Source organism: Thrips palmi, unplaced genomic scaffold (assembly GCF_012932325.1).
Source record: "Thrips palmi isolate BJ-2018 unplaced genomic scaffold, TpBJ-2018v1 HiC_scaffold_18, whole genome shotgun sequence".
NCBI lineage: Eukaryota > Metazoa > Arthropoda > Insecta > Thysanoptera > Thripidae > Thrips > Thrips palmi.
Window position 1 is genome coordinate 19,349,047 of NW_023144627.1, and position 11,440 is coordinate 19,360,486.

Sequence of the window (11,440 nt, forward strand, 5' to 3'; positions counted from 1 at the left end):
CCGGTCGGCGGGGGCGCCAGAAAACAAAGAAAAAGCAAATTGGTTGCGTTTTCTTTCCAATGCGGTTGCTGCGCGTGGCTGGCGATGCCTGGCGATTGGCTCGTAAACAGGTAAACAAGTCCACCCTGGGGAGCCAGGGAGCCACTGCCCCGCGCGTCGCGTAGCGTCGCGGACATCCGTCAAGCCGTTCGAGCAGGAGACAGGGGAGCACACTATGCCCCTACACGTTTGGAGCCAATTTACTTTGGTCGTCCTTAGAGTTTTAATCAAAAAATGCTAATATTTTTTAGAGTTTTGAAAATCTGACACTATCTACAATGCAGACAAAAATTACTGTAGAAACGAAAAAAGGACGTTTAATACGCATGCAACGTTGTGCAACCTGAATTTTCGGAAGTCTCATCAGAGTGCAAGGTGCCCTGATGTGGGGCGTTCGTGTCCAAACTGTGAGCTGGTTTGTTTTCTTTGGCCGCGCGTGTTTTGAAACGCAGACGTTGCGTAGTTTGTGTAGGACGGCGGACGGCAGATTTTCGCACTTAAGAAAATGTGTTTTCCCAGTCGCATGACAACGGCCTGCCTGCCTGCCGGTCGGTCCCTCGGCTCGGCTTTGTTGCCAGCCCAGTCAGCCCCGCTGATTGTTTGCCGTAAACAAGACGACACTGTCGCCAGCTCGGCCTGCTCCACCCTTCCTGCGAGCGCGTGCTGGGCAGGTGACCCTCCATTTGACCTCCCATAAGGCTCGGGGAGTGACCAATCCAATTTCTATATCTTGTGAACGGAGGCCGCTCTGGGCTAGACTAGACGCACAGCATAGCAAAAATTCGGGACTTTTAATGCCAAATCATTCGGCATGGACACCCAACATTTGAATTTTTGTCGCAAGTTTGCTCTCCTTTATTTAGAGGGGGAAAGCTTTCCGTCGTCCGGGCTCGAGGCGCAAAAGCAAAAGTCGTGGACTAGCGCAATAAGTTTTCCCTTCCCTCCTGTCTTGCTTGTCTTGCTCGTCGTGCGGCCTTTCATTTTCGGAGCGTGCTGTCTTCGTCTTATCGCTTCAAGACCGGCGGCCTGGCGGCCTGGCGGCTCCGAACGCAACGAGGGCGACGTGGTGATAGCAGCACTCCAGCGCGGCGGCGTGGCGTGGCCGGGCTGGCGTAGGCTGGCGGGTAGCGACGCTCCTCGACGGGTACTACCCGCTGACCCCGATCGGCACAGGCACCACAGGTACCACGGGCATCACGGACAAGGGCAGGCTCACCTTCAAGGAGCCATCACTCCGCCTGCCGCGCGGCGTCGCCCCGATTTCGTACGGCCCAGGCCAGGAGCCTCTGAGGCAACAACCAACGCAGCGCCCCTCCATTCCAGCCGTTCGAATTCCCATCGAAAATGACCACGATTGAACACCTCATTTTTGGCCAATTTCTATGATGTATGGGTGGGCACGAACTACGGCCGAGGCTTTCTAGAAACGAACGACAAAAGCTGTCTTTGGCCGGAAACAGAGCGAAGACCGCAGCGTCCTAATCAATGGGGCCGTATGCACGCCAAGCCATGCTTGCGAGCAGACACAATGCGAGTGTGTGTGTCTTTTGTGTATCTGCTTCCAGCGCTAACTGTACACTGTACACGCGCTGCGCCGCGCTCGGCCTTCAGACCACAATCCTTTCTCCTCAATGTGAAGGCCGATGCGCTCGCCGTGGCGCCGCGGAGCTTGCGACACTCCCCCCAGTCCCTTCCTAGTCGATCCGCGTTTTATACGAGAATCAATCAATTCTTTTTTGCTGCTTCATTTATTTTTGTGTCAGATCGCGTGCGGTGTCGTGATAGGTAGAAGCGGACAGGAATGATGGCTGGAAAAGATCGACTGTGGATAGCAGCGTCTATGAATTTTTAAATTTTATCCCCCTTTATTGAATAATTGATTGTCACATTGTACCGACGAGTTCATCGTTGAGATTTTAGGCGGATTTCTCAGGTCTCTTTTAGGCCACCGCTTTCGATGTAGTTTGGTTGTATGGATCGGGAGAGTGCATTCACAAAATCAACATAAAAACGTTAAGTTTATTTTTTATTGTTCGAAAAAGTATTAAGTTGTACACAAGAAAATACAGCTATTCACTACTTTAATACAATACGTTGGACGCAAAGATACAAAACACACAAACAAACAAAAACCAAACAGCAACAGCACAAAACTTACAGTCTAGAATATAAATAACCAGCACCTAGGTAGGCGCAGTAAAAACAATTCAAATATTGTATCACTTTGGTTCGCACGTGCAACGCGCTCATATCACAGACTAACTACACTCATCCGATTAAAAATAATCCACTGCTCATCTTAGGAAGATCATAAAAACTTAACTAAATTATAATATTATAATTGTGAAATGATAAAACGGTATGCGAGAAAGAGAAGGTGAAGATACTGCAAACGCCTGATCCAAAAATTCTACTGAATGAAACACAAACAATTTGTGCTTACTATACCGACGACGAAAAGATTGCTTTGGTACTGTAGCTCATATTAAGAAAGCGACTCTTCACTTAGAAGGGTGCGGAACAAAATTGACGCTTACAAGCGTTTGATCTGACGGCATCCAACCACTGGAAATCAAGGAGGGAAGTCCTGCTTTCGGTTGAAACTGCAGAAGGGCATTCCAAATAAGTGCAAAGTTCGTTCGTGATGCGAAAAATCCGCGTCAAATTGGCATCAGTTTGGTTCCAACTTGAACAAATTGACATCATTTTGACCGCAATTCAGACTCTGAACGGACCCCTCACAGCATCTCCAAAGACCGCACACAAGCACTGCTGGCACAACCGCCCTGACGCTTTCGTTCCAAAGGACTCGACGGCAACGTCCTGGTGGAGTCGAGCTGCCTGCCCTTGGTGACCCGACACGGGAACGACGCACACGTCGAGATTTACACATGGCATGCGTTTCATTGCGGCCGTAAAACGAGACAGACACATGCACCTCGCGGGATGCGCTGTAAAACTGATTTCGCATGATGCTCGCCGTGCCGGCCGCCTAGAACTCGTCGCCCTCCTCCAGGATGGGCTGCGCGCGCAGGGCCTCGGCGACGGTGGCCGTCCTGGCGGTGTCGAAGGCGGAGAGCCACGACTCCAGCTCCTTGGGCGAGTCCGTGAGGAAGGTGAGCGTGTGCGGTGAGTCGCACTGCCGGCTGCGCACCACGAGGCCCGCGTGGTGCTGGTACTGACGGGGCAGCGAGGCCGCGGCCGGGCGCATGGCCTTGCCGTGGACGTGCAGGGCCTTGGCCTCGCCCTTGCCCTTGTCGCCGAGCTTGTCGCCGAGCTTGTCGCCCAGGCCCGGCAGCCGCGACACCTCCGTGTGGCGCAGGTTCACGAAGCCGAGTGGCCGGCACACCTTCTTCTGGGGGTACACCACGGCGAAGTGCTCCAGCGACGTGCGGTACACCTTCACCTGCGGCACAAGAACCAGGTCGTCAACGCGCTGCTCTCGGTGCACTCGGCGGAGGCGGGGAAGTCCCAGACCGCGGAGGAGCGGTACTCGATCGAATGGAACGCAGTAGTATGGAACTCTCCTAGTAGTGGGCCGCCACTTTGGGGCTACCACACTACTGCGCTTGTATCACCGATTCCGAAACCATTTCGTCACTCTGTCGCACTCGCGGAGCGTCTCGTAGGAGTGCGAGAGAGAGACGAAACGACTCCTTGGATCAGCGAACTCCTTGGGCAACGAGTAAGGGCGCGAATGAGGCGGAAAAGGTCGAGTGGCGTCTGCTGCCGAGCCATTCCAAAGGATCGTCTCGTCTCTCTCGCACCCCACTGGCCCTACGGGCGCGCCATGAGTGCGACAGAGACAGAGCGATGAGGCTCGGCTGGCCGAGCAACAAGCCCTCCACGGTCCCACGCCGTCTTGCACGCAACGCCGGGCAACGCAAGGCGCATCGCGGTGCGTCGAAATCGGCGTCTCTCTCTCTCTCTCGCCCGGCATGCCATGGGAAAGTCCTTGCGACCGTGTGAGTCATGCAGTGGGTGGCCCGGACCCATCTGCCACGGCCAAACGCCACGCGGCACAAAACAAGCAGCAACAACAACAACAATATCCGCGCCGTTTTCCAATGCCGATGTTGTTGTTTGTCGCGTAGCGCGTAGCCTGGCGTAGCCCGCGAATAGACTCACACGTGTCGGAAGGGACAATGCAAATTTTTGTCGGCATTTCTTTTTCGAGCGCGGGGTGTCGGTGAGCTGACTGACACCGACCGTCCGTATGGAGATCGGAGCGGTCGAGTCATCGACACCGCCTTGCCTTTTTACTGCTATTGTCGTGTTGTTGTTGTAGTTGTTGTTGACGTTGTTGTTGTCACGATCACGTCACATCGATGGCCCGCGCGTCGCTTTCCAGACTCTTTCGTTCGAGAGGCTTTACCGCCACGGACTTCACACTTTCACCGATGGAGAGGATTTTGTGACGATGGAAACCGAGATAGGTAAGAGAGAGAGAAGGAGAGGGGGGGGGGGGGTTCGTAGGGCATGACTCACGCACACAAAGCGTCACGCTTGGCGCCTTCGGGCCTTCGGCCGGGAGGGGGAAGCCATGAAAGGATGCTGGACTGTACGCGCGGCATTCCCGAGGCATTCCGAAGGCGACAAGACGACACGGTGGAAGGAGACCAGACCGCGCACGTGGAGTCCGCGGAGAAAGACAGTGCGAGAAAGACGCAGAGGAAATCCCGACCTAATTCGAGCTGAGTGAGAAACGAGAGGTCAAAACGTCTCACAGTGGACCGGAAGACCGGTGGAGGTGGACAAAACTATGGGCGCCCCCTGAGCTGCAGAGTCGCTATATGGGACTATCGAACCGAACGTGTGACCTGACCCCACCAATGGATTGCTCTCCGAACGAGCAATCCATTGGTGGGGTCACACGTTCGGTTCGAGTCCCATTTAGCGACTCTGGAGCTCAAAACGCGACCAGAGTTTTGTCCACCTCCGCCGGTCTTCTGGCCCACTGTGGGACGTGCACCGACTTGCAGTGTTGTGAAACGCGCCCGCGGCGTCGTCGGCCGCGAGGCGAAGCGCGAAAACGAAGCGAACCCAAAGCGCAGCTCGCGGCCAGCGACAAGGACGTGTGCATCTCATTTCGGCGCCGCGAAAACAAACCTCGACCATTGTCCTGACGAGCCGAGCCGAGCCGAGCCGAGCCGCCTCGCTGGCCGCTCGCCAGCACAGAAGCGGGTGCCGACCGGCGCACCCGACCCGGCCAACGTTGGGGCGCGCAGTTTGAAAGGGGAGGGGGGGGGGCTTCCCCAACCCAGCATCACAGTTCGTCGTACCGACATGTACACACACACACACACACGCACACACACACACACACACACACACACACACACACACACGCGCGCGCTCACATACAAAGGCGCGTTCGGGGAAACGGGGCCGGAACGCACTTGCACGGTCAAATTGGCCATCCCATGATGAGCAGGGAGGCTGCCGGACGAGCTACCAACCACCGCAGAGCAAAGCCGTGCTGAAACTGGTCCATAAGCAATTCGCGGCGTGTATACAACTGCGTGCGACCCAGATCAAAGCTTCCGCAAAACAACAAAAACAAAAACAAACACCTCTCCGAAACGCCACCACTACCGCCCATCGCCATTGTGTGTGTGAACGCACGCGTTAAAAATACTCGCGTGTTTGAAAACACTGTCCGCGACAGGCCGGGAAAAGGACGAAAGTGAGTAAGGTTAGGCGACGAGGGTTGAGGCTGAAGAAAGATGGAGGGAAGAGAGAGACGGTGAATGAAAGGAAGGAAGGAAGAGGGAGGGGACGGAGGGGACCGCCGCCGTTGTCCTAGTTAATAGACAGCTGGGCAGAAATAGCATGAAACCTCTCGGCCACTTTGTCAGTGGCGCGTTGCGTGAGACTCTTAACCCAAATATTTTCGCGCGGGAGAGAAAATGGTGAAATTTATTGCGAAAAAGAAGGCGGGAAAAGAGGGTGCGATTCAGTCGCTGCTTAAAAATAAATAAATAAAGGCGTGGGCTGGCGCGCAAAACAAGCGTTTATTAGCTCGCAACGCGTAGTGACCTTTTTCTTCTTTTTCCATCATTCGCTCTATTTTCTGCGCGAGCACCGCCAGCGGCGACTAACGTAAAGTGAATGGACTTTCTTCAGGAGCGTGACAGCGAAGTCATTGCAGTCGATACCGCCGCCTACACTGTTGTCCGCAACTTGCACCTCACCGTGAGTCGCGTGTCTCTTAGGAGCACGCGAGCACGCCGCACAGTGGGCCAGAATACCGGTGGAGGCGGCCAAAATTCTAGACGCGTTTTGAGCTCCACAGGCGATAAAACGGGACTCGAACCGAGCGTGTGACCCCACCAATGGATTCCTCGTTCGGAGAGCAATCCGTTGGTGGGGTCACACGTTCGGTTCGAGTCCCATTTAGCGACTCTGGAGCTCAAAACGCGTCCGGAATTTTGGCCGCATCCGCACTGGTCCTCCGGCCCACTGTGCGCCGCTCGAAAGGCTCAGACCAATTATCCCCGCTGTAACGAATCGAATGCCTCGACTTAGTCCGAAAAGGGGGAATGCCGTCCCCGCCATGTGGGAAATGTCTCGCAGACACGTGGGAAATTTCGCGCAAATGAGTTGGCAGCGTGTGACCTGGATTCTGGGGCGTGGTGCTGGCGCTGCTGGCGTTCGGCTACTACACTGTGCAGCGCCTAGCGCGGCCGGCCTGAACGTAACGATGTCGAAATGCCCGACTCGAGGGGTCATCCTGGACCTGGAAGTGCTGCTGTGCCCCGCGCAAGCTCAGTCCGGGTGAGAAATCCAGTTCAAGCACCTCGGAAAAATATTCAAACTTGTTTTTGTCTGTCTTGAGCATGCGGGGCGGTCAAGTTAAGCAGACGCCTTTTGTCGTGAGAACCTCGTCCTTGTCTGCCGAGCGCAGGTTCAAAAGGTTGACTCATTTTCGCGGATTTAGCCCGTGACGACGGCGACTTCCGCTGATTAAGTCGAGAGGCCCTTCGGGTCCCTGCGGGTCTGTCTGAAAGGGCCCTCTGCCCTTATCTCGGTTACGTGCAATGCCCGCCGCGTTACATGACGTAGGCCACCCATTCAGAATTAATCTTAGCTGTTTGGCGCCACTGCAAAAACAAGCTGTTCCCACATTGTTGCCGGGCTGTTACGCCTACTCACTGTGGCTCAGAAGACCGATGGAGGCGGCCAAAACTGTAGACGCGTTTTGAGCTCCAGAGTCGCTAAACGGGATACGAACCGAGCGTGTGACCTCCACCAATCGATTGCTCTCCGAACGAGCAATCCATTGGTGGGGTCACACGTTCGGTTCGAGTCCCATTTAGCGACTCTGGAGCTCAAAACTCGTTGAGTTTTGGCCGCCTCCACCGGTCCTCTGGCCCACTGTGCTACGGACTCTTTCTTCTTTCCCCACTGAGTCCGTCACGCCTGGCCGCAGGGGTTTGGAGGTACCGCAATCGAGTGGCTCTGTCTCTCTCCATCGAGTGAAGGCTCCGTGGGAGGGAGCGAGGCAGGACTCGTCGCGGAGGACGTCGCCATAGGCACGATGATGGCCGGCTCCCGGGGCTTTTCAACAATGCGCGCATGCAGTGAGGGCAATCATTGGCACACGCCAGGAGCTTGGGAAGGGGGGGGAGGAGGAGGGGGGGGGGCGTCGTCGCAAGGCAAGGGTCCGGACGGGGCCACGACTTCCTTGCTGGATTCGCGCGCGTGCGTTCAGCAGGGCCGAAACCCGGCAGCAGGCAGGAACCAGCAGGGGGAAGAATGACTTCCCTGGTTGCATACGCTTGGAGACAGACAGACAGACAGACAGACAGACAGACAGACGGGCAGATACTCACACACTCGCACACTAACACACAGGCAAAGCAGAAACATGCGGGTCTCTTTACCGTTACCGTTCGCTTCTCGCCGCGTTGCAAAAATGAAAACTGCCAATGCGACAGACTGGCAGACAAAAAGAGCCACGGTCACCGCGACCGCTTCTCTTTTTGTCGGCGCGCTCTCTGCGGCGCTCCGCCGCGCTCCGTTCGCGGCGTTGCGAGGCGCCGCCGCCGCCGTTGCGCAACGCCGAGCCATTGGCGACGGTTCGACTCCCGCTGGAGGCCAAACGACTGGCTCCCCGAAGTGGATGGGGCCCTGGGACGCGCATCTGCCGGCCGGTGGTGGCGTCCCTCTCGCACCGGGCGCGCCCCCGGGCACGCTCCGTGAGTGCGACAGAGACGGCTGCATTGTTCCCGGACCGCCTTGCGGTGCTGGCAGTGTGCTTGCGGTAAGGTGGCGCGCGTGCCGATGGCCGAATAGTGCCGGAGGCAGGCCAACGGCAGGCCATGGGTCACGACACTGTGCACGCCGCGCACGGGTCAGCCTTGACGCCGAGCCCCGAAGCACAGTAGGCCAGAAGACCGGCGCAGGCGGCCAAAACTCTAGACGCGTTTTGAGCTCCAGAGTCGCCAAGTGGGACTCGAACCGAGCGTGTGACCCCACCAATGGACTCCTCGTTCGGAGAGCAATCCATTGGTGGGGTCACACGTTCGGTTCGAGTCCCATTCAGCGACTCTGGAGCTCAAAACGCGTCTGGAGTTTCGGCCGCCTCCACCGGTCTTCTGGCCCACTGTGCGAAGGCCCCTCGGACGGCCCGGCCGGGCCACGCCATTCGCCTCACACGGCCTCCCGAGTCGAACGCCGCGCATTGATTATGCACACTGTGATCCGTCAAAAAGCGTCTCGGCTTTGCCGCCCCACTCTTCCCCGCATTTCGTGCCGAGTGGAGTGGAGCTCGCAGGCCGAGACGCCGAGGACGCCACCGCGACACACCCACCAGGGAATTCCTCCAAAGCGACCGGGAAATTACTTCCGCTCCGACAATGACGACTTTCATGCCTTCCAACCGGCCAATTGTATTTCGGAGAAATGCGCGAGCAGCGGCGTTCTGGGGCGGAGCGGGGCGGGGCGGCGTCAACGACGCTACGCCCTACAACAGTTGCCACCATCACCGCTGCTGACAACGGATTGTCGCGGTTTCGTCGGGGAAGGCAAATGAACGGACGGGCAGACAGACAGAGAGACCGACAGTCAGGCAGACAGCTGACCGAGCAGCAGACAGACAGACTCTTTTGTCTGGCAAGGAGGGCTCCGTCCTTGCCGTCCCTTGCAGCTGCGTACGCTGCTCCGGGCTGCAGCTGGAGGAGGGGATCATACGAACCGGATGAATGGATAGCCGACCGCGCCACTGTTCCTGCCGCCCCGCCGCCCCGCCACCCTGCCCCGCCTCTCGTCCCCCCGACGTGTCGCAACACGTTCGCGGAGCCCAACGGACGTCGCTCCAAAAGCAACCCCAGTTTAAAATGTAACACTTTTTCTGGCTCAATTTTTTCACGACCATTTTCGGAACAGTGGCGCAACAAGGCGTTTCGGCGGTGCGACTCCTCGACGGCATCCTGGTCCTTCCGCGGGTGGGCGTCGACGTCGGGGGCGAGGGGCACTCGGTGAAAGTGGCGGCGGGCCGGGGCGCCAGGGCCAGGGATCGACAAATGCACCGCGCGCTTCGCAATCGAGCAATCGAAACGACACGCAATTGGCGACGGTGAGATGCGTTTGTGGGTTCGAATGCTTTGCCTGCTCTCTCTCTCTCTCTGCTGCGATAGTCGGCGTGGTACTCGTCGGTCGTCCAGCGTGCCCGGCCTGGCCGTTTTCATCCGGTACAGTACGCAACGCCACGCCACTGGGAAACCAATGGGAAACCGCGAGCCGAACTAGCACGGAAGTGCGGTCAAGTTCTGGGCCGTTTCTGTCCAAATTGCTCCAAATAGACCGCCGCAGTCCTATCTTTAGCGCGCTTTAGCGGGCACGCGATGCGTCGGTGGCTCGTCGGACTACCTATCAGTGTCCCGGGTGGGTGCCACATGAGTACTTTTGCAACGATGCACCGGCGTTAAAAGGGTTGCCAACTTCAGCCTGCCTTCTGGGCGACTTGGACGCCCACGTATCGCCTAGTAGGCAGGCTGAGGTTGGCAACCCTCTCGACGCCGGCAACACACAGTGGGCCAGAAGACCGCCGCAGGCGGCCAAAACTCCAGACGCGTTTTGAGGTCCAGAGTCGCGAAAGAGGACTCGAACCGAGCGTGTGATCCCACCCATGGATTCCTCGTTCGGAGAGCAATCCGTTGGTGGGGTCTCTGGAGCTCAAAACGCGTCTCGAGTTTTGGCCGCCTGCGTCGGTCTTCTGGCCCACTGTGCAACACTGCCGGAGGGCTCCTCTCACCTGCACGGGCTGCGCGTGCTTGCCGGGGCCCACGAGGATGAGCGAGCCGCTCTTTGCCTCGGTGCCGCACATCTTGACGTCCTGCAGGTAGGCGCCCGGCCTGGCGCCTGGCAGGGCCAGCGAGACGTCCCCCATCGGCATGCTGGGCTGCTTCGCACTGCTTCGCACTGCTTCGCTGCTGTGGCGGGGAAATCCAAGACACGCCTCGGACTGCTTGCTGCACACACACACACACACGCACGCACGAACGCGACACGCGGGGAGGTCTCTCTCACTGTCTCTGTCTCGCTTTCACTGCCGACCGCTCGTTTCGGTGCCTGCAACGCGACTGGCTGGCGGTCTGTGACTGGCTGACTCACAGACAGGAGACCGCGTTGTACGGGCCGCGCCGACGCCCCCCCCCCTCCCCGCGCCAGACCAGCTGATCGAGGAAGGGGGGGGGGGAGGCTGCAGCCAGACGAAGTGGCGCGGCCCGGCACTACTCGCGGGGCCGGCGGCTTAGCGTTAGCGCAAGGTGGGCCAGTGTGATTAAACAACAACAACAACAACCCTTCGGAAAAGTAAAAGTGGGGACCAGGGTCACGAGGCGCACTGCCTCGCACCGCCCGTGCCCGGCACGCAACGGTTCGATCATTCTCACTGGAGGAACGCACTGGAAACGAGTTTCGGCTGGCACCCGTGTGCCCCAGTGATTCTAGGCTGTCCGTGTACGTATCGGTGGGTTGAAGAAAGTGTCTGGCGTGGTTGTGCCGCTGCCGCACAGTGGGCCAGAAGACCGGTGGAGGCGGCCAAGCTAAATGGGACTCGAACCGAACGTGTGACCCCACCAAAGGATTGCTCTCTAAAAGGGGAATCCATTGGTGGGGCAGGGGCGCCGGAAGTGTATTTCCTCAGGGGGGGCAAACAATTTTAAATCCTACGTTCCTAATTCCCCCCCTCCCCCACCAAAAAAGGTGCTTAAAAAGACCCTACTCTTTCATGCACCGCCTCGGGAAGGCTTTGACCGCTGATAGTTTAGGAGCAGTGGTCTCGCAAAAATGGTCAAAAAGTGAATGAATTTCAGAAAATCATCGTTTTTGCTGACTTTGAGCGGTCACTGCATCCAATTTAGTTGCGGTCAAAGGCCTCCCTCGACGCCTTACT

General features: G+C 57.6%; 1 protein-coding gene across 1 annotated transcript; it reads right to left on the reverse strand.

Annotated features, from left to right (window-relative positions):
* Positions 1–2,046: 2,046 nt before the first annotated feature.
* Positions 2,047–10,651, reverse strand: LOC117645083. Its single transcript, XM_034384997.1, has 2 exons — positions 10,298–10,651; positions 2,047–3,445 (listed from the first exon to the last, which is right to left on the reverse strand). The coding sequence occupies exons 1-2, from the start codon at positions 10,436–10,438 to the stop codon at positions 3,032–3,034; spliced, it is 555 nt and encodes a 184-aa protein (XP_034240888.1). The 5' UTR covers positions 10,439–10,651; the 3' UTR covers positions 2,047–3,031.
* Between the last annotated feature and the right edge of the window lie 789 nt (positions 10,652–11,440).

Excerpts from the sequence above, each read along its gene's own strand:
- LOC117645083 (XM_034384997.1), bottom strand. The coding sequence starts at position 10,438 with ATGCCGATGGGGGACGTCTCGCTGGCCCTGCCAGGCGCCAGGCCGGGC. Across the intron at positions 3,446-10,297 it reads AGCACGCGCAGCCCGTGCAG|GTGAAGGTGTACCGCACGTC; the intron begins GTGAGAGGAGCC and ends CTTGTGCCGCAG.